Source organism: Suncus etruscus, chromosome 16, assembly GCF_024139225.1.
Source record: "Suncus etruscus isolate mSunEtr1 chromosome 16, mSunEtr1.pri.cur, whole genome shotgun sequence".
NCBI classification, from domain to species: Eukaryota; Metazoa; Chordata; class Mammalia; order Eulipotyphla; family Soricidae; genus Suncus; species Suncus etruscus.
Window position 1 is genome coordinate 41762539 of NC_064863.1, and position 23698 is coordinate 41786236.

Genomic DNA, 23698 nt, shown 5'->3' on the forward strand with positions numbered 1-23698 from the left:
AAGGATGGTGGTTCTAATCCTGGCATCCCGTATGGTCCCCCAAGCCTGCCGGGTGTGACTTCTGAGCGTAGGGCCAGGATTTAACCCTGAGTGCTGCTGGGTGTGACCCAAAAAAACAAAAAAAAAACCTATTTTTTTCCCCCCCCAACCAAAAAAAATTTTTTTTTAAAAAGGGGGGGTGGGGTTGTGGCACTAGCGGTAGGTGTTTGCAAGCACTATCCTAGGACAGACCTCGGTTCTATCCCATATGGTCCCCCAAGCCAAGAGCGATTTCTGAGCGCATAGCCAGGAGTAACCCCTGAGCGTCACTGGATGTGGCCCCCCCCCCCAAAAAAAGAGCAAAGAACAGTGGCAAGCTACTTTGTGAAAATTATTGTATTTCTAATGAAGTCATCAAGACAATGACAGAAGGTTTAGTAAGCCCTTGTTACTGGTTCATAGTGTTAAATTGGTGTATTCCTATAGGGATGACAGCATCAAACAAATGAAGTCATCGAGGAATTCAAATTACTATTACTGATATTGCAGCTTTTGTGGGCTTTGGGCTTTGTTCTCAGCTGCCAGGCCTCTCAGAAGGAAGATTCTCTCTCTCTCTCTGTGTGTGTGTGTGTGTGTGTGTGTGTGTGTGTGTGTGTGTGTGAGTGAGAGAGAGAGAGAGAGAGAGAGAGAGAGAGAGAGAGCGCTAGCATTTTATTTGCTCATATATCAGCTGCTCATTTTGGGTCACTTCACCCAAACTACAGCCCATGGACCACATGTTGTATTTGTTCCCATTTTGTTCATTTTAAATAAAGTATATGCAGTGTGTATAGGAATTTGTTTATAGGACAGTAAACTGGCCCCGTTTAAAAAATTTGAGGACCAAAGCCGGAGAGATAGCATGGAGGTAAGGCCTTTGCCTTGCATGTAGAAGGACAGTGGTTCCAATCCCAGCATCCCATATGGTCCTCTGAACCTGCCAGGAGCGATTTCTGAGCGTAAAGCTGGGTGTGACCCAAAACCACACCCCAAAAAAAAAAGTTTGAGGAACACTGGTTTAAAAGGTCATAACAAAAAATAATACTATGGGGCCAGAGAAATAGTACAACAGATAAGACACTTGCATTGCATTTAGTCAACTAGGGTTCAGTCCCTGGCATTTCGTATAGTTCCCGAGTTCTGTCAGGAATAATTCGTGCATGCAGAGCCAGGAGTAAGTAACCCCTAAACATTGCCAGGTGTGGATCAGAACCAAAAATAAATAAATAAAATAAATTGAAGTTAAAAAAAAACAAGAGGTACTATCATTATTTACAACATTTACAAGATTTTTTTTATCTATTCTCTCTTCCTGTCTTTCCCTTTCCTTTTCCTCTCTCCTCTCTTCCTTTCTTCTTCTTTTGCCTTCTTTCTCTTTCTCTCCCCCATCTCCTCCTCCTCTATCCTTCTCCTCCTTTTATTTCCCCCTCTCTTCCCCTTCCTCCTTCTTTTCCCCCTCTTCCTCCCTCGCCTTGGTTTATTTTCATACTATTTTATTTTTATTCCCAGCAGCAGCAGTATACAAGGATTCTCTTTTCATCCTGTCCATGCTGACACTAGTTAGTTAACTGCTTTTTCCCTTTTTCCCGAAGAGACCACCCCAGATGATACACAGCTCCAGATGAGGGACTATTCCCAGTGGTGCTCTGGCACCATGCTGTTTCAGGGAATCAAATCTGGGTCTCCTACATACAGAGTATGCACTCCAGTCATTGAGCCAGCTTTCTAGGTTCTCCCTTAGGTTATTATAAAATTACACATACTGCTATTCATTTTTGGCTATTCTGTGTGCCCCTCCCCCTCATTTTATTTGTTGTCTTTCCCATAGTGGGGTTTTATCTGGACCCACACACATTTGGTTGTTGTGCTCCCTGGGGTTGTACATCTGGCTAAGCTACTCACATTTGGCCACAGTGCTTGTGGGGCTCACTCTATCTCTGTACTCACTGGGAGTCCCATACCCAACTGTAGTGCTTGTACACAACTGCACGCGCATGTGTGTAAGCTTCTCTTGTGACACTTCCCCTCACAGTCAGGAGAGACAGATGGAGAGCAAATGATAATCTTTTGTGTGGCCCCAGAGTTCCCAAACAGCCAGTTTCTAGATTGCATTTAGTATATAGAAGTGGTATGAAGGATCAAACTTGTGGCTTCATGCTTGCAAGATAGGTGTTTTTGTCACATAATAGTTCCCAAGTTCCCTTTTTGTCTTATTTCTTGTCTTTAACACTCTGAGCTCTGCCCCGAGAGGAATAATGCTGTGGCTTATTCACCTACCTCACTCTAAGTTCAAGATGGTCCGAAATTCAAGTCCTATTGCTGGGGAGCCACATGCCCTGAAGGCAATCCTGATAGTTCTGCTACCTGAGTTTGCCACTGAGGGAATCTGAAATTCTTGAGTGCCCTGCAGTGCTGTGTGTGAGCACACATGAAAGGGTTGACCCCAGTGAATGCTATAACTAAAAGTGGAGGCCCCACCACTGAATGGTTGCACATCTTGAGAGTATCTGGGCTCAGTGTGCAAGTATTCCAACCTGTTGTGAGACCCCAGCTGAATATTGCAGTCAAGATAAATGGGACCCTGTTCATCACATTCACAAACCATCATCAAGGAAAGGAAGAGGGGAAAAAATGCATAAATAACTTGAGCTCTCCTTTTGCACTTATTCATTCTTTTTGGGAGATGATGGTGGTGGCTAGGCCATACCTGGTGGTGCTTCAGGGTTACTCCTGATTTAGAGATCACTCCTGGTGATGCTCAGGGGACCGTATGTGATACTGGGGATTAAATTTGGGCATATGGAAGGCAAATGCCCTAACTGCTGTACATCTCTCTGGCCCGTTTTCATTATCCTTATGAATTGGCCTTTGGGCCCCTCAGAGTGATTTGACTTAGTAGCTAAAAACCATGAATTTGACCTTGACCCTACAGAGTAGTTGGAATCTTCTGTTCTCAGTTTTCTGGGGGGAGTGGTGTGGTTGTACCTCACCCAGTGGTGATTCAGGAACTCTTTGAGGCTCCCTGGTCGGCCCTGGTGGTGCCTTGGAACTGTACATGATATGGAGGACTGAACTCGCGTTTGATATGTACAAGTCAAAGACCTTAACTCCTATAACTCTGTTCAGGATCCTTGCTCCTATTTTTGTTTTCAATATGACCTTACAGTATGACCGTATAATCTCAATGTTTAAATCTCTCCATTATTTCTAAAATAGAAACTATATTGACCATTAAATGTGATAAATGTAGTATTAGAACAATGCCTAGAATAAAGTAAATTGTAGAAGTCTTATCTTTCATCTTTGTCATTATCTTAGTTGTCCTTCTTGTTGTCGTCATCATCTTACTAGTTCCAAACTACCTGTCTGCCTTAATTTTTTTTGAGAGGGGAGGCAAAAGGAATGTTTTTGAATACATCCAGTGGTGCTTGGTACTCAGGGTTTACTCCTGGCTCTGTGCTTAGCATCATTCCATTTAATGCTCCATATTGTAGTACCTGGAATAGTAACCTGAGTTTGCTGTATGCATGGCAAATGCCTAAATCCCATAACCCTTGTACTATCTCTCCAGTCCCTGGATTTATGTTTTTATAGGAACACTTTTTTTGTTTGTTTTGTTTCGTTTTAGGGTCACACCCAGAGTGCTCAGGGATTACTCCTGAATCTTTGCTCAGAAGTCACTCCTGCCAGGCTCAGGGGACTATATGGGATCCCAGGATTTGAACCACCATTGGGCCTGGGTCAGCTGCTTGCAAGGCATACGCCCTACCGCTGTGCTAGCTCTCCGGCCCCCAGAAACTTTTCATTTTGGAAGGTTTCAAACAGGAAAGTAGAACAATAAAACTAACTAATTAGTTATTTTTATATTTAAAAGTTTAAAACTTACCAATTCCTTTTTTTCTTTCTCTCTCCTCTCCTCCCTCTCTCTCTCTGTCTCTGTCTCTCTCTCTCTCTCTTTTTCTCACTCTCAGTGATTTTCCATTGTGGTGTGCAGTCTTTAAAAGTCTGGGGCTCGAGTGGTGACGCAGGCGGCGTCTGCCTTGCATGTGCTAACCTAGGACGGACGAAGTTCAATCCCCTGGTGTCCCATATGGTTCCCCCAAGCCAGGAGTGATACTCTGAGCACATAGCCAGGAGTAACCCGAGTGTCACTGGGTGTTGCCCCAAAACCAAAAAGAAAAATAAATCAAAGACTGAACTCACTAATCTACTACAGCGGTTATTGACTGCCAGTTTGTTTAACTGCTCATTTGCAGATACTAAAAGTTTAAAAAAATTGGGCCCAGAGTGGTGACACAGTGTTAAGGATGGTCTGCTCTTCCAAGCCAGGAGCGATTTCTGAGTGCATAGCCAGGAGTAACCTGTGAGCGTCACTGGGTGTGACCCAAAGAAACAAAAAAAAAAGTTTAAAAATTACTGATCTATGCAATTTGAAATTATCTTGGGCTTTAATACTTTTTGTTTTTGAGGGGTGTGTTATTTTTTAAGGGATCATCAGACACTAAGAAGCTATTGATGTTTTCCATGTTACTTGGTGGTGGTAAGATTATCGATCACAGTAAAAAAAGTAAATATACATTTTTCATAGAACTAGAGCCCAAATCAGTGGAAGTATATGATCTTATGGTCTGGTGTTCTTGGCATTAAAAAATGAAATTCTGGGGCCGGGCGGTGGCACTAGAGGTAAGGTGTCTGCCTTGCCAGCGCTAGCCTAGGATGGACCGCGGTTCGATCCCCCGGTGTCCCATATGGTCCCCCAAGCCAGGAGCGACTTCTGAGCGCATAGCCAGGAGTAACCCCTGAGCGTCAATGGGTGTGGCCCAAAAACCAAAAAAAAAAAAAAAAAAAAAATGAAATTCTGCGGGCCTGGAGAGATAGCATAGCTTGCCTTACAAGCAGCCGATCCAGGACTAAAGGTGGTTGGTTCGAATCCCGGTGTCCCATATGGTCCCCCGTGCCTGCCAGGAGCTATTTCTGAGCAGACAGCCAGGAGTAACCCCTGAGCACCGCGGGGTGTGGCCCAAAACCCAAAAAAATATAATAATAATAATTTCTTTCTTTAATCTATTTTTTTTGGTGGGGGGTGTTTAATTAGTAAAGAAACCTGTAGGAACAAACTAGCTTACTTATGAGGACATAAATGAAAAACTTAAAATTATGGTTTTTAAATGAGTGTGATTTCGAGACTGCCAAATGTGCAGTTTGATTTGGGGAAAGGCTCAATTTGGGAATAAGATTGAATATTTTTGTAAACTTTGTTAAAGCTAATTGTAATTTGATTTTGTTGTTGTCCACTTTGTGGTTCTCAGAAGTCCTAGGCTTTGCCTGGAAATTCCAGGCCGTGATGATCACCACAACAAATTTCTGTGAAGGTCTGAGGATGCAGTGCTGTTGGGAGTGTGGGACCACCCTTTTAAGTGGTCAGGGACCTCCAGGGTTATACCTGTAGCTCTGGAGGATTTCCAAGGATGTACCTGTGATGCCTGGGGTGGAGCTGGATTCGCTGCTTGTAAAGCAAGCACTTGAGCTCTTTAATACTCTCTCCAACACAAAACTGAATTATTATGAGTGCTAATGAGGAAAAGGGAGGGGGGGGGAAAGGATTACATTTCCTTGAAATGTGAGGACAATAGGACCAGTATAATGTACCATACAGAAAGAAAATTTATGAAAATGTGGTGTTGGTACAACTGGTTAGCCACTTGCAAAAAAGCAAACTCAGACCCCATCTACCACCATGTACAAAGGTCAAATCCAAATGAATTAAAGACTTTGATATCAGGCTTGAAACCATAAGGTATATAGAACAACACATAGGTAAAACACTCCATGACATTGATACTAAAGGCATCTTCAAGGAGGAAATAGCACTCTCCAAACAAGTGGAAGCAGAGATAAACAGATGGGACTATACTATGCTGAGAAGCTTCTGCACCTCAAAGGAAATAGTACCTAGGATACGAAAGCCACCCACAGAATGGAAGAAATTATTCACCTAATACCTATCATATAAGGACTAATATAAAAAATATACAAGGTACAGAACTAACAAGAAAAAAAAAATCTAACCCCATCAAAAAATGGGGAGAAGAAATGAACAGACACTTCTTCAAAGAAGAAATACAGATGGCCAAAAGACACATGAAAAAATACTCCACATCACTAATCATCAGGGAGATGCAAATCAAAACTATGATGAGGTAGCATCTCACGCCACAGAGACTGGCACACATCACAGAGAACAAGAACAATCAGTGCTGGTGGGGATGTAGAGAGAAAGGAACTCTTTTTTTGTTTGTTTTTGTTTTGCTTTGGGGCTACACCCGGTGACGCTAAGGGATTACTCCTGGCTATGCACTCAGAAATCGCTCCTGGCTTGGGGGACCATATGGGATGCTGGGGGATTGAACCGTGGTCCATCCTAGGCTAGCACGGGCAGGGCAGATGCCTTACCACTTGCGCCACTGCTCCGGCCCCAAGAAAGGAACTCTTATTCACTGCTGGTGGGAATACTGACTATGGAAAATAATATGGAGTTTCCTCAAAAAACTGGAAATTGAATTTCCATATGATCCAGCTATACCTTCCTAGGGATATACCCTAGGAACACAAAAACACAACTCAAAAATGCCTTCTATACACCTATTCATTGCAACTCTATTTACAATAGCCAGAACCAGGAAACAACCCAGATGTCTGACAACAGATGAGTGGCCAAAGAAAATGTGGTACATATACACAATGGAGTACAATGCAGCCGCCAGGAGAAAAGGAAGTCATGAAATTTTCCTATACGTAGATATATGTGGAATCTATTATGCTGAGTGAAATAAGTCAGAGGGAGAGAGATAGGCACAAAATAGCCTCACTCATCTATGGATTTTAAAAAAAAATTAAGGACATTATTGTAATAATGCCCAGGGATAATAAAAATGAGGGCCGGAAGGACTGGCTCACAATATCAAGCTCACCACAAGGAGTAGTGAGTGCAGGTAGGGAAATTCGGTAACTATACTAACAACTATCATGACAATCTTAATGAGTGAAATAGAATGACTGTCTCAAATACAGGCGGAGGGGGGGTCATTAGTGGTAGGAATGTTGCACTGGTGAAAGGTGGTGTTCTGTTTGTGACTGAAACCCATCTACAATCATGCTTGTATTCATGGTGCTTAAAGATTTTGGCCAGAGTGATAGCACAACGGTAGGGTATTTGCCTTGCACGTGGCCTACCGAGGACAGACTCTGGTTTGATTCCCGGCATCTTATATGGTCCCCTGAGATTGCCAGGTATGATCCCAAAACTAAAATAAAGATTTTTATATAAAAAAAGAAAATTTAGGGGCCGGGCGGTGGCGCTAGAGGTAAGGTGCCTGCCTTGCCTGCGCTAGCCTAGGATGGACCGCGGTTTGATCCCCCGGCGTCCCATATGGTCCCCCAAGCCAGGAGCGACTTCTGAGCGCATAGCCAGGAGTAACCCCTGAGCGTCACTGGGTGTGGCCCAAAAACAAAACAAAAAAAAAATTTATGAAAATGTGTATAAAGATTGTGAGTTAGTATTTAGTTAAAAACATTTAGAATCGATGAGGATGAATCAGATCATATTCTACTTCGATAGCTTACTAGAAGGAAGCCTCTTCTGAACCTTAAAGCCCCCACTATTTCATTTTGGAGAGTCTGTTAGTCTGTGACAGATTGAACAAATATCTAACCATGTATGGCTATTAAGGGTTTATTTTGTTTAAAGGTAATAAGAAAAAGTGCTGGGCCAGATGGAAGTGTATAAGTGACCTGCCTGCATCTGATAAGCTTGAAGATGGAATTTTTTTTGTTTTTTGGGTCACACCCAGCCACATTCAGGGGTTACTCTTGCTTTATGCTCAGAAATCGCCCCTGGCAGGCACAGGGGACCATATGGGATGCCGGGATTCGAACCACCATCCTTCTGCATGAAAGGCAAACGCTTTACCTTCATGCTCTCTCTCCGACCCTTGAGGATGGAATTTTTTTTTTTTTTTGATTTTGTTTTTTGGGCCACACCCCGCGGTACTCAGGGGTTACTCCTGGCTGTCTGCTCAGAAATAGCTCCTGGCAGGCACAGGGGACCATATGGGACACCGGGATTCGAACCAACCACCTTTGGTCCTGGATCGACTGCTTGCAAGGCAAACGCTGCTGTGCTATCTCTCCGGGCCCTTGAGGATGGAATTTAATAGAAGTTATACAGTGAGTGAATAGTTTAAAGTTTGCATTTAGTGCCTAGTCACTATTGTATTTTATAACTGTTAGATTTTTAGATTATAATTGTATATTTTGTTAATAACTAGTAGCAATATGGTTTTGTTTTTTTTTTTTGCTTTGTTTTTGTTTTGGGGCCCCCAAGAGAGGCTCAGGGGTTATTCCTAGTATAGTGGTTTCGGTTCACTCTTGCTGTTGCATGTTGACAGTGATGCAGAGGATTGAATTTGTGTAGTCCACATGCAAAGCATGTACCCTCTAGTCCTTTGAGCTATTTCCCTGGCTCCACATGTAAGGTGTTTTGGGTTTTTTAATTTTAGGATATGACTGACTTTTTCAAAGTGGACCTGCTAATAAAGGGAGAAAATGAGTCTTTATGTTTATTTGTCACATTGAAAATCTTGTTTACCATTGGCTATTCTTAGCTATAGCTAATTAAGAAGAATTAGCTATTTTGAAGGTTGAGGGAGGGAGAAGTATCCTCAAAACCAGAATATCAAGATTTGGCATTTGATGAATTAGGTCTCACTGATTATATAGCCTATGAATGCAAAACTAATAACGACCAGTACAGTGTGAAGCTTAATGGTTTTTGTTTTGTTTCAGTTTATTCTTGAATTTCTGTCTAGCATCAGGTTTGGCCAAGGTATTTGCTACATAAATATCTATTTAAACTGAGAGGGGCTTGGTACTAATCCTTTGCAGTGGTCCTCAAACTATGGCCCGCGCCACATATTGTATTTGTATCTGTTTTGTTTCTTCATTGCAAAATAAGATATATGCAGTGTGCATAAGAATTCATTCATAAGTTTTGTTTTTACTATAGTCAGACCCTCCAATGGTCTGAGGGACAGTGAACTGGCCCCCTGTTTAAAAAGTTTGAGGACCCCGGCCCAGAGAGATAGCACAGTGGCGTTTGCCTTGCAAGCAGCTGATCCAGGACCAAAGGTGGTTGGTTCGAATCCTGGTGTCCCATATGGTCCCCCGTGCCTGCCAGGAGCTATTTCTGAGCAGACAGCCAGGAGTAACCCCTGAGCACCGCCGGGTGTGACCCCAAAACCAAAAAAAAAAAAAAAAAAAGTTTGAGGACCCCTGCTTTAAGGTATGAATCAGAGTTTAGCTTAGAGGGAAAAATGAACACAGAATATTGTTCATGGGAGTTTATAGAAGACAGTTTTATATGGATTTGAAAATGAGAAATTACTTTTTTAATTTATTTTTTGTATTTTGAGTCACACTCAGCTACGTTCAGGGGTTACTCCTGGTTCTGTTTTTGGAAATCATACCTGACAGGCTTGAGGAAGATTATGGAATGCCAGGTATCATTGCAAATGAATGCCCTACCCGCTGTGCTATCACTTTGGCCCTGAGCTTACTCATTTTTACTAAGGAACACAGCTCTCTTAGTAATTGGGTAGTGGGGATTATCTCCCACATGCTGCAGAATGAGTGGACTTCAGGCACAGTTGGAGAAAAGAGAAAAATGTGGGCCAGAGAGATAGCACAGCAGTAGGGTGTTTGCTTTGCACGCAGCTGATTCGAACAGACAGTGGTTCAAATCCTGGCAACCCATATGGTCTCCTGTACCTGCCAGGAGAAACTTCTGAGCACCGCAGGGTGTGACCTCCTCCTAAAAAAAAAAGAATGAAATGATAGGTTTTTCTCTCAATATTATATTAGCTTCAAAAGCTAATGATTTTTAAAATTAAATTTGAGATAATTTCCAAGTATGTATATTTGTTGGCCTGGAGTCATTGTGTTGCTGTGTTGCTTGATTTTCATATTTTATGATTTATTACATTTAATTTGGCTTATTTCTCATGGAATTCCATTGTGGCCAGAGAACAGGTTTATCAATTTTTTTTTTTTTTTTTTTTTTTGGTTTTTCGGGCCACACTTGTTTGATGCTCAGGGGTTACTCCTGGCTACGCGCTCAGAAATTGCCCCTGGCTTGGGGGGACCATATGGGACGCCGGGGGATCGAACCACGGTCCTTTCCTTGGCTAGCGCTTGCAAGGCAGACACTCTACCTGTAGCGCCACCTTGCTGGCCCTTTATCAATTATTTTTCAATTTTATTTTCTTGTCTGGAGGCCATCTCATAGTGCGGGGCCCTTCTCTTGACTCTATGCTTGGGAATTGTTTCCAGCTGTTTCTAGAGGACCATTCTTCAATACTATCTTGGGGGTGTTAAGGAATGCTTTTTAGAAGGTTGATGCCCCAGGTGTCACTGAATGGATTTTTCTTTTTTCTAAAAAGGGAGGAAAGACCAACATAAATTTGGGAACTTTTAGACTAGATGATCTGGATATTGTTCTGGTGTCTTATGTGGCACTGCATTGCTTCCATTTTCTGGTTATTTTACTGAACTGTAATGAATATAAATGTGCATACATCATTTTTTTTTTTTTTGGTGCCAAAACCTGGGAACAAATCAGGCATACATCTTTTTTTTTTTTAACTTTTATTTATTGGAGCTGGAGAGACAGCACAGCAGCAAGGCGGTTGCCTTGCATGCAGAAGGACAGTGGTTTGAATCCTGGCATCCCATGTGCCCCCCCCCCACCTTGCCGGGGGCGATTTCTGAGCATAGAGCCAGGAGTAACCCCTGAGCGCTGCCAGGTGTGACCCAAAAACTAAAAAACAAAAAACAAAAACTAACTTTATTTATTGATTGATTGGTTTTTGGGCCATACCCTGCACACTCAGTGATTACTCCTGACTCCACACTCAGAAATTGCCCCTGGCAGACTGGGGGACCATATGGGATGCCAGGAATCATACCTGCCCCTCTGAGGTAGCCTCATGCAAAGCAAATGCCCAACCACTATGCTATCTCCTACTGCTGTGCTATATCTAGCACCCATACATCTATTTGAATTAAATTTTTTCTTTTTTTTTTTTTGATTTTTGGGCCACACCAGGCTGTGATCAGGGGTTACTCCTGGCTGTCTGCTCAGAAATAGCTCCTGACAGACACAGGGACATGGGACACCGGGATACGAACCAACCACCTTTGGTCCTGTATCGGCTGCTTGCAAGGCAAAAGCCGCTGTGCTGTCTCTCCGGGCCCTGAATTAAATATTTTTATGTTGTTTGGGGAGGGTGGATAAATTGTTTGGGAAGGTGGATAAGTGAAGTAATTGGGTCAAATGGAAGCTTCATTCTTACCTTTTTTTGTTTTGGGGCCACATACACCCAGCAGTGCTCAGGGCTCACTTCTGCACTCGGGAATTACTCTGAGTAATTAGTGAACTCACAGGACCATATGGAATTACAGGGATCAAACGTAGGTCAGTCACTTGCTAGGCAGATACACTACCCACTGTAATACTGCTCCTGTCCCTCCATTCTTTTGAAAGAAATCTCCACATTGCTTTCTATAGAGACAGGTGACATTCCTACCAGCAGTAAATTAGGGTTGTTGTTGTTGTTGTTTTTTTGCCTCAACCCTGCCAACACTAGTAGTTTCCAGGTTTTTTAAAAAATATACTTTTTATTGCTGATATGAGGTGAGACCTCATTGTTCTCTTTTTCATATACTTATTGGCCATCCACGTCTTTCATGAAAGTATGTTAATCTTTTCTACACTTTGATAGGGTTATTTATGGTTTTTGTTTTGTTAAATTTTGTGAACCTTTTATAGATTTGGGGTGTTAATACTTTACCTATGATGAAGTGTTATATGCAAATAAATCTTCCCAGTTAGTTGGTTGTCTTTATTTGAATCCAAATTTCTTTTGCCATGCAGTAATGTCTCAACTTCATATAGTCTTTTTTAACTATTTTTGTTTTTGTCATTCTTGCGCAGGGACCATGCTAATTGTTGCCCCATTTGTTGGGTCCCATTTACACCTTTGTTGATTGTTTGAGTATCCGAAAAGAGCTCCCAGAATGAGAAATTGATTCCCATCCTCTTGTCCCCTTTTGGGGGGAGATCTTGGTAATATTTATCCTCGCAAATAATCCACACAGCCAGGAGGGTTAAGAGTTAAAAGGTTGGGAGAAATACTATGTCTTCAATCTTTAAGGAGTCACATAAATTTTATGGCTTTAGATTGCTTTGTGTAATGCTAAGAAATGTCATAATGTACTACAATCTGGGGACTTGTGGACAAAGTAATTGTACATGGGTTCTGTTTTATTTTTCTTAATGTTCTTTGACTGTAAGTCCAAAATTTAGGCATCAGCAAGGGGATTTCTTCTGAGAACTCTGTTTATGGATGATTGTCCTTTCACTGTAACTTTACCTTGTTCTTTCTTTGCATCATTGTTCTCATAATCAAAAATAAAAAAATAAAAAAATAAAAGGTTGGGAGAAGAGAGTCAGTCCTTTTTCAGCCTCCTGCTAGCTCCAAAACACACCTTGAGCCAGCCAATTTATTTGGCTCTCAACAGCGACCCCACCTGGAAGGTCAAGGTGGGACAACAGGCAAAGAATAATCTTATGGAAATATTTTCATATACAGCACTAATCTTCTCTGTATCGTTGCTGAAGCAAGCATGATTATTTTTGTTTTCTTTTTTTTTTTTTCTTTGTCAGTGGAATCAATTCACCTTTGATTTCCAGATCCTGGAGAGTTCGGCCTATGTCTTTCTTAAAAATAATTTTTGTCCTTGATTCATTTTAATTAATATTTGTGTATGTACGAGCTATGGATCAAATTTTCCCAATATCACTTGTTGAAGAGACTTTGCTTGCCCCACTTCATGCATATTTTATGCCATAGATTAACTGTCCATGTGATTTATCACTGAGATATCAATTCTAAAATTAGAACATTTATATCACCTTATAAAGAAATCTCAGGCCAGGGAAATAGGTGAAATGTCTGGAGTGCATGGTTTGATCCCTAGTATCACAAGGTCCCAGAGCACCACTAGGTATGACCTCAGAGCACTGTTAGTTATGGCCCGAAAACAAAAACAAAACAAAAAAAGGGCTGACTCTAGTGGTGGCACAAGCTGTAGGGCTTTTTCCTTGTACACACTAACCTAGGTAACCCCTGAGCATAATCAGGTGTGTCCCCACAAAAAGAAAAAAAAACCTCATTCCCATTTGCACCTCCAGCTCACAGTCACAGCAGATGTTTCCTGCTATGTGTCCTTTTCAAGACATTTAATATAAATTCATTCGTACACAGCATGTTAGTTTCTTAGACTTAGCATAATGCATTTTTTTTGTTTTTGGGCCACACCCGGTGATGCTCAGGGGTTACTCCTGGCAATGCGCTCAGAAGTCGCTCCTGGCTTGGGGGACCATATGGGATGCCGGGGGATCGAACCGCGGTCCGTCCAAGGCTAGCGCAGGCAAGGCAGGCACCTTACCTCTAGGCCACTGCCTGGCCCCATAATGCATTTTTTTAAAGGCTCACTCACGCTTCTTGCACTTAAAAATATAATTGGTAGGGTCGGAGAGATAGCATGAAGGTAAGGCGTTTGCCTTGCATGCAGAAGGATGGTGGTTCGAATCCTGGCATTCCATATGGTCCCCCTGAGCATAGAGCCAGGAGTGGCCCCTGAGCGCTGCCGGGTATGACCCAAAAACCAATATATATATATATATATATATATATATATATATATATATATATATAATTGGTAGTTTTATTTTATATAACTAATAGTTATATTTTATAACTAATAGTAGAGGAATATATTAAGTACTCATGAATCCCTTCCCTCCTTTCCTCTTATCTCCCTTTTCCCCTCCCCTTTCTCCTCCTCTCCCTCCCCTCTCCCCTTCTCTCTCTTCCTTTCCCTTTCCTTCCCTCTACCTTCCCCTCCTTTTCTCTGCTCTTCTCCTCTCCCTCTCCCATTCCCTCTTTTCCCTCTTTGGACTTCCTTCCTCACTTTCTCCTCCTCTGCTAAATCTATCCTATGGCCAGAATCCAAGAGTTTGTTTTGGTTTGATTTTGTCTGTTTCTTTGACTCCCCATCCCCCAACATAGGAGTTAATTTTGTCTTTCTCTTTCATTGATATCACCTAGTATAATCTCTACTTTCGTTTTTGTTGTCATTGTATATGTGTGTATCTATATATTATCTATCTATATCAGATCTTTATTTAATTTTACATAAGTGGTACATATATCTTTGTTTTGGTTTTGAGGCTACACTGGTGTGTAGGGGATACTTAGGGAGACACTCCTGGCTGTGTTCAGAGTTTCATGTAGGGCTGGGGATTCAACCCTCATCTTCAGCTTTTTCAGTCATCTCCTAGGATGCAGTGGTCCTCAAACTATGGTCCGCGGGCTACATATTGTATTTGTATCTGTTTTGTTTCTTCATTGCAAAATAAGATATATGCAGTGTGCATAAGAATTCGTTCATGGGGGGGCCAGGCGATGGCGCAAGAGGTAAGGTGCCTGCCTTGCCTGCGCTAGCCTTGGACGGACCGCGGTTCGATCCCCCGGTGTCCCATATGGTCCCCCAAGCCAGGAGCAACTTCTGAGTGCATAGCCAGGAGTAACCCCTGAGCGTCAACGGGTGTGGCCCAAAAACCAAAAAAAAAAAAAAGAATTCGTTCATGGGGCCGGGCGGTGGCGCTAAAGGTAAGGTGCCTGCCTTGCCTGCGCTAGCCTTGGATGGACCGCGGTTCGATCCCCCAGTGTCCCATATGGTCCCCCAAGCCAGGAGCAACTTCTGAGCGCATAGCCAGGAGTAACTCCTGAGCGTTATTGGGTGTGGCCCAAAAAACAAAAAAAAAAAAAAAAGAATTCGTTCATAAGTTTTGTTTTTACTATAGTCAGACCCTCCAATGGTCTGAGGGACAGTGAACTGGACCCCTGTTTAAAAAGTTTGAGGACCCTGGTAGGGCCTTTTGCGAGAGGTGTACAGTGTCAGGAATTGAGTCCCTGACTTCTCTGAGGAAAGGCAAAGTGTTCTTCTGCTGAGCCATAGCCCCTGTTAGATCTGTTACTTCGTATTTTGAATAGGCTCCATATTTTCCATAGAGGCTAGCCTAGTTTACATTCCCTCCAACGTACACAAAGGTTTCATTTTCACCACAACCTGGCCAGTACTTCTTTTCTCCCTTTCCTTTCGACATGGTGGTGGTTTGCAGGTAAAGATGCACACATGCCTGACTGCATACCATCTTAGCTGCACTCGCACATCTGATCCTGATGCTTATACACTCAGCCGTGCTTGCCCAGGGTTGCTTTCATTTCTCCACTGTGATATGCACACATTCACTGGGGATTGCACTCATTACTTATGGCACTCACATACATTCTGGTTATACTGTTCACCAGTTCTGTGTGTGTGTGTATGTGTGTGTGTGTGTGTGTGTGTGTGTGTGTGTGTGTGTGTGTGTGTCACTCAGTTGTTCCCTCGAGGTTGTATTTCATGGTTATGGTGCTCAAACATCTTTAGTGGTACTCATGGGGGGGGGTGGGGATTACTCACCCCCTTAGTTGTGGTGGTCACACACACTTGTCTGCCTCCCAGCTAGAAATCACTATGTCATTAGGGATTGTAGACGGCAGAGTTGCCAACATATGTAATGGCACTGGTGAGTGAACCTTTAGCTTTATGCTTTGAAGGCAGGCATTCTAAGCCCCTGAGCTCATTTCTGTATATAGTTCTATGTTAGATGGTCACAAAATGTGAAATGATTTACTTTTTTTGCTTTATTGGACATTTAACTACTTAGATTTAATAGAGCATACTTCTGTTAACTTTATAAATTCCACTTGTCTCAGTTGAAAAACACTCTTAATTAGAATTTAAGTAATTTCACATTTTTCTGTAGAGTCACCTTGAAATAAGTGGATCAAATTAGTATTAACTGACATAATCTGAGCAAAGTTGTGAAGTAGAAAATGAAAGTATAGGGGGGCGGAGAGATAGCATGGAGGTAAGGCATTTGCCTCCCATGCAGAAGGTCGGTGGTTCGAATCCCAGCATCCCATATGGTCCCCTGAGCCTGTCAGGAGCAATTTCTGAGCATAGAGCCAGGAGTAACCCCTGAGCGCTGCCGGGTGTGACCCAAAAACCAATAAAAAAGAAAAAAGAGGGCCCGGAGAGATAGCACAGCGGTGTTTGCCTTGCAAGCAGCTGATCCAGGACCAAAGGTGGTTGGTTCGAATCCCGGTGTCCCATATGGTCCCCCGTGCCTGCCAGGAGCTATTTCTGAGCAGACAGCCAGGAGTAACCCCTGAGCATCGCCGGGTGTGGCCCAAAAACAAAAACAAAAACAAACAAACAGAAAAAGAAAATGAAAGTATAGTCTCCCTTCTCATCTCACCTTTTTCTTTCTGAATACCTTCCTCAGGAACAAAAATGTCCTTTTCTCTGCTGCATTATTTGAAGAGTGATATAAATATCACTCAAATATTACTGCATTATTATTACTCAAACAATACTGTATTATTTGAAGAGTGATACAAAATAGTAGTACTCTTTTTTGGGGGGAGCACACCTGGTGGCGCTCAGAGGTTACTCCTGGCTCTGCACTCTGAAATCCTGGCAGGCTCAAGGGACCATATGGAATGCCCAGAATCAAATCTGGGTGCAAGGCAAACACCCTACCCACTGTGCTCTATCTAGCCCCAAGAATAGTATTACTTATTTAAAGAGACTAATTACTAGTGTCATTTATGTCTTTTTTTTTTATTGAGAGGGAAATGGGAGTGAAAAGCAAGGAATTTTTTAATTTTTGTCTCCTAAACAAAGATGTTACTAAACAACAGTTAAACTACTAAAAACAGGACAGCTTATTGTTAAAGACAGTTGTTTCCTCATAGTTTTGTAATGAGAATATAAGACAAAACTAAGGTGCATTTTAGTGCTGAGCAGTTGGTCTAAATTTGAATTTATATTGACTGCTTTTCCATGTCATTTTCTTCCTGTGCACAATGTGAAAGTAGATGATTTTAAAAATATTCCATCTCTCTCAACTTCTCACCCCTCAGAAGCTAAGTCTATTCAAAAGAACTAATATAACTGTGTACTTAATGGTAAATGTTATTTTTTTGTCTCTGTTTTTGTTTTCTTCTAGGCTGTATTCATCACCAAAGAAAAAACTTACACCAATGCAAAAATCAGTTAATCCATTAGTTTGGTGCAGGCAAGTTTTGGATTACCCAAGTCCTGATGTTGAATGTGCTAAAAAGTCTCTTATCCACAAACTTGATCAAACTATGTCAGGTATGTTTATTACTTTTAAATTCATTTCCTTCCTTTTTTTTTAATTATAAAGGATAAATGTTGAACAGTGTTATTTGGAATGAGTTCTTTGGAAGTGGTTTTGAATTGTGTTGTGTGTCCTGTCAATGAGTTTTTGACTGTATGCACACATGTGCAGTGCACTTAATCACATGTATTTATAGGTCTTAAAATTTTATGTATTTGTGCATATGTCTTCAAGTCAGTATCTGTGGGGTTTGTGGGCTGCTCTGGGCAATGCCCTTCACGGATCTGTGAGCCTGTGGTTCTGTACTTGGGCCCAGTGGTGCTCAGGAAACTGTACAGTGCCAGAGATCACATTTGGGGTCTTGTGAATTTAAGACAACAGCTCTTTAAGGTTTTTTGCTTTCAAGCTTCTTAATATTTCTTTAAGTTTTGTTTTGTTTTGGGTCACACTGGCAATGATCAGAGGCTATTCCTGGCTTTAGAGGTCAGGTGGTACTAGTGGTGCTTGGAGGCCTTGTGATGCTGGGAACTGAACCCAGATCTCCTGCATACAAAGTTTGACACTAGCTGTGCCATTCTAGCTATATCCTAGTTTTGTAGTATTTTGTGTTGTTTGTTTGCTTGTTTGGGGGCCATACTCTGTGTTTAGGATCACTCCTGGTGGTACTTGGGAGACCATATGGAGTGCTGGGATTGAACCCAGGTGGGTGTGTAAGGCAATGCCCAAATTGTGTTATGCTATCTCTAGCCTCCCACCCTCTGTAGCTTTTTTTAAAATCTCATTTTTACTCAGCTTCCTCCTAAATAGTAATATCTATTTGCTAAGTTTTTGTTTATTTGTTTTTGCTTTGGGGCCATACCCAGTGGCTCTCGGGTTACTCCAGGCAGGCTTGGGGGACCCATATATATACCAGATATTAAACCTGGGTCAGCACCATGCAAGGCAAATGCCCTGCCTGATATGCTATGCTATCACTCCGGCTCTCATTAGCTAATGCTTTTATGTGATAGGATTTAGGCTAATACAAATGAATTATATTAAGTCTTATCATTTAACACCCTTGGAAATCCTAATGTGTTAGAAAGATACAAGTGAAGAAGCAGAGATCGGGTTCTCATGCTGACAGTAAAAAAATAACCCTACCTTATTTAGGTTCTGTGAGCTCCATTCTCTTAAGGATGAACATTGTAGGGTATTTTAAGGATTAAGTGATAATGTTAATGAAGGAGTCTAGCATATTTTGTTTGTTTGGGGGGACATACTTGACATTGTTCAGGGTTTCTCTTGTCTCTGCACTCAGAAATTACTCCTGGCACTGCGTAGGGGACCATATGTGATATCAGGGATTGCACCTAGGTATCTCTGTCAGGCAAGCAACATACCTGCTTCACTATCACTCCAGCCTCTTTTCTGTGGTCTTTGGGTTTTTGGTTTTGTTTTTCTTTTTCTTTCTTTCTTTCTTTTTTTTTTTTTTTTTTTTTTGGTTTCTCGGGCCATACCTGTTTGATGCTCAGGGGTTACTCCTGGCTAAGCGCTCAGAAATTGCCCCTGTCTTGGGGGGGACCATATGGGACGCTGGGGGATCGAACCGCAGTCCTTCCTTGGCTAGGGCTTGGAAGGCAGACACCTTACCGCTAGTGCCACCTCGCTGGCCCCTGGTTTTGTTTTTCTAGCATGTTTTTTTTTTTTTTTTTGGCTCATAGTAGGTACTTAGAAAATGTATCTATTTTTCTTCCCTCAAACGTATTTTTTTTCTCTTTTTATTATTGGCGTTTTGGGTTTTGCATTGCTTTTTTGCACTTTCATTTAATAGTATTCACAGGACCAAGGGTTTGGCTCAAGTGAGGAAGCATGTACAAAGTATTTTATTTTATTTTATTTTATTTTGGCCACACCCAGCAATTATGGGATTGCTTGGACTTTATGTAATCCTGGAGAAGGAACTCAAGTCAGCCACATGCCGGGGAAACATCCTATACCTGCTGTATCTCTCCAGCACCATGTGCAATGTCTTGAATCCAGTCTCAGGCTGTCTAATCCTCTCTCCTCAGCGCTGTCAGGGGTGGACCTGCACCCCTGAGCACCAGTTGATGTGACGTTTCTCAACACAGAGACAGCAGAAAAGATGCAATTACAATAGTATTCATAAAGCTGACAAAACGTGTTTGTGACTATTTGTGAAATGTAATTTAGCATGCCAGTGTGGGTAGAAATGTAGGAAAAATATTTACTCTTGGAATTTTACTCTCTTAAGAATGTTACTGTTTTTGAAAATATTCATGTAGTGAAATATTTGAATGATTATTAATACATAGTAGGCTTTGGTTTTTGTTTTTGTTTTTTAACTCTGTTTACATGCCTGACACATACTTAAAATAGATTATTTTTTACTTTTTTGTTGTTGTCATTCTTGTTTTTGGACTCTTGCTGGTTGGGTTCAGAACTTACTCCTGACTCTGCACTTAAGGATCGCTCCTGGCAGTGCTTGAAGGAACCTTATGTGAAGTCAGGTCAAGCCCATGATGTGGGTCCTATGCAAGGCAATTTCTCTGCCCGACTCACTGTGGCCCCTATTTTGATTTTATTATTGATATATGCTCCCTTATTAGAACGAAAGCTGAAATGATTAGGAGCAGCAAAGGGAGAATGAACAGTTAAGTTGACATCAGTTTAGTGGAATTGGCTACAGGAATAATGACTGTTATATGAAAGTCATGTAAATAATGTGAACACAATTTCTGAGTTTGTTTTGGATCACACTGGGCATTGTCCAGGGCCACTCCTGACTCAGTGCTGGAGAGGGGAGGGGTGCATGCAGTGCCAGTGATGCATGGGCTTCCACATGCAGAGTATGTAGTCCACCTAGAGCCATCTCATCTTTAATCATTCAAAGACTGGCCTTCTAAGTCTTTTTTTGGCACAGAAGTATTACTTTTTCTCTGTGTAGAATTCTTTTGGAAAAGTGACTGGCCTTTATGCATTCCTTTAAATGTATTTTAGTTAATATGTTTTTAGAATTCTACCTTGATGCTTGATTTGTTAGAAGATTATCGCAATTATGAAGAAGTTAGTGAATAATTTGAAATAATGAAATAATTGGGAAATTTTAATTCATTTCAGTTATATGAAATTATTTAGACATTTATTAATATATTTGGACCAGGAGATATATTACATAGCTGACATGAATAAGGTTGATTCTTTTTTTTTTTTTTTTATGGAACGCTTCACGAATTTGCGTTTCATCCTTGCGCAGGGGCCATGCTAGTCTTCTCTGTGTCGTTCCAATTTTAGTATATGTGCTGCCGAAATGAGCACATAAGGTTGATTCTTAACTGTAGGTGCAATACTGGAGGAACCCCCCCACATCTTCAGTGTGTGTTGACTTTCAGCACTATAGCGCCCAAGCACTGCCACATCCTTGGGCTCCTGTATTGAACCACTGGCCATTTTGACTTAAAATCGCTGTTATAGCCCACAGAGCTCCTGAGCACCACTTGGGATGCTCCCTGATCTTTGTGAGCTTTTTGGCTTAATCCTGGCTCTCTCAGGGCTTACTTTTGGTTATGTCCTCAGGGTTTACTTCTGGGTCTTAGGGGACCATATGGGGGAAAAGAGGGGGGGGGTCAAATCTATTATCTACAAAGCAATTAGTTGCCTTACCCTCTACTGTTATTGTTCCGTCCTTGGTCAGTGTAACATTTTCTAGGTGCTTAGAAATAATGTGTATTTACAGTTTAATTAGAATTTTTTTTTTTTTTTTTTTTGGTTTTTGGGTCACAACCAGCAGTGCTCAGGGGTTACTTCTGGCTCTATGGCTCCTGGCAAGCTCGGGGGACCATCTGGGATGCCGGGATTCGAACCACTGAGCTTCTGCATGCAAGGCAAATGCCTTACCTCCATGCCATCTCTTCGGCCCCTAATTAGAAATTTTTATCATCCAGTAGTATATGTTGATATGAACTATGTACTTGTCATTGTTCTCAACTTTGAAGCTATATCAATGAATAAAATAAAAATTACTACTTTAGTGAACCTTAACTAAGTGTGTGTTAAATGCCTAAAACTGGTGGTAGCAGAATTTTTCTGTAAAGAACCAAATAGTAAATACTTCAAACTTGAGACTGTGCGGTCTCTTTTGAAGTTACATAGCTTTCTCCTTATTTGATTCTGGCAACCATAGATAATTCTTTTTTGTTTGTTTATTTTTGTTTTGGGGTCACAACCTGCAGCACTCAGGGGTTACTCCTGGCTCTACGCTCAGAAATCACCCCTGGCAGGCTCAGGGACCATATGGGATGCCGGGATTCAAACCACAGTCCTTCTGCATGCAAGGCAAATGCCTTACCTCTGTGCTATCTCTACGGCCCCATAGATAATTCTTAATAACATGTATAACTGTGTTTTATGAAAATTTATTAACAAAATTGAAGAAGGGGACATGGATTTGGCACATAGATTGGTTTACTAGCCCAGATGTTAAATATTGGGAGAAATTGGAATGATTACAGGGCCTGAGCAGTAGGAGTAGTAACGGTATTTGCTTTACATGTGGCTGATCCAAGTTCAGTTCCCAGAACCCCTTATGGTTAAAAAGCAAAGCCAGAAGTATTCTCTGCCTGACATTACCAGGTGTCACACACACATCTCAGCCCCTAAAAAGAAAGAAACAAATAAGAATTATTAGCAATTGGTAATAACAACTTGAACTTGAAGCAGAAAATCAACCTATTATATCTCAAAAATAGTTACTTGAGGTCTAAGTAATTTTAGTGGCTCTGGTTTGATCTTTGTTACCAATAAACACTTCTTGGTATGACCACCACCACAATTAAAAGTTTTTTCTTTTTAAAGACCAGAAATGTAGTACTTAGTTTGCATAAGTGAAGTTCTAGGTTGAATCTCTGATGCTGCTTTAAAAAAGGTGGAAGAAAATAATTTGATGCTAGTGGCTTTTTTCCTTGATAGCAGTGGTATTTATTAATAAGAGCGTATAAGAGAAGTGTTATTTTGGGTGAGGTTTTTTTTTTTTTTTTTTTTTGGTCTTTGGGCCACACCCTGTGACGCTCAGGGGTTACTCCTAGCTATGCACTCAGAAATCACTCCTGGCTTGAGGGACCATATGGGATGCTGGGGGATCGAACCACGGTTTGTCCTAGGCTAGCGCATGCAAGGCAGACTCCTTACCGCTTGTGCCACTGCTCTGGCCTAGAGAAGCTGTTGATTAATTAATCAATTAATTTTGGTTTTTGGGTTACTCCTGGCTCTTCGCTCAGAAATCACCCCCGGCAGGCTTGGGGGACCATACGGGATGCTGGGATTTGAACCACTATCCTTCTGCATGCAAGGCAAATGTCCTACCTCTATGCTCTCTCTCTGGCCCCAAGCTGTTATTTTTGAACCAATATGTAAATTAACTACTGAATCTTTTTACTTTACTAATATTTAGATTTTATAGTTATATAATAATATGTAATTAAAACATGTAATTTTATAGTTATATAATCACTGTATATTTAAGGGAAAACTTAAGTTAGTATGAACCTTGTGTTTCTACTCTCTCCACTTTCCAGTTAGTAGGAAGAACTTTTCTCAGTCATCTTTATTGATCTATCACTGGTTTACAAAATTATAGAGTCTTAGAGGAATAGCTTAACAGCTCTATATTTGTTTTAATTGTTATGGGTTTTTTGTTAGCTTTGGTTTGGGTCCATATCTGGCAGTGCTCAGTTGCTCAGAGGTGCTCAGGAGAAGACCATATGGGATGCCAGAGATGGAATCTGGGTTAGTTGTGTGCAAGACAAGAATACTGCCTGCTACACTATCTCTTCAGCCCCAACACTTCTATATTGCTCTCCCACCAAAGTTACAGTGCCATCTAACCACTTAAAAGGTTCTCAGGGATTATTTGTATAATAACTATTATTTTATAATTATATAATATTAATAATAAATATTATTAATAATAAGAAACCTAGGGCCACTTAGAACTAACAGGCCTAATGATTCAGAATTTGGGCCATAAGGACTTCAAGTGATACTAATCTAAGTAGTAAAAAATCATCCTTGGTTCTGGGGATCAAACTTGGAACTCCCAAGGTGTGTACTTCAGTTCTTTGAGCTCTTTACTTCTCCTCTTTGGGGATTGTTTTTTGGATGTATTTTGTTTTGATTTGATTTGGAGCCTCATCACTTCTGTATTCAGGGCTTACTCCTGGCAGGCTTGGAGGACCATACAGGGTGCCAAAGATCAAACCTAGATTGACCTGTGCAAGACAAGTACCTTACCCACTATACTATTTC

General features: G+C 41.4%; 1 protein-coding gene and 1 non-coding gene across 2 annotated transcripts in view; one reads left to right on the forward strand and one right to left on the reverse strand.

Annotated features, from left to right (window-relative positions):
- The window catches only part of SLAIN2 (SLAIN motif family member 2), a 78784-nt gene that overhangs the window by 6664 nt on the left and 48422 nt on the right, over positions 1-23698 (forward strand). Inside the window, 1 exon segment of the mRNA XM_049790144.1 lies at positions 17261-17409. Coding sequence (XP_049646101.1) covers positions 17261-17409 — 149 coding nt within the window.
- On the reverse strand, positions 20607-20713 carry LOC126033058 (U6 spliceosomal RNA). Its single transcript, XR_007504215.1, has one exon. It is a non-coding gene; the product is annotated as a U6 spliceosomal RNA (small nuclear RNA).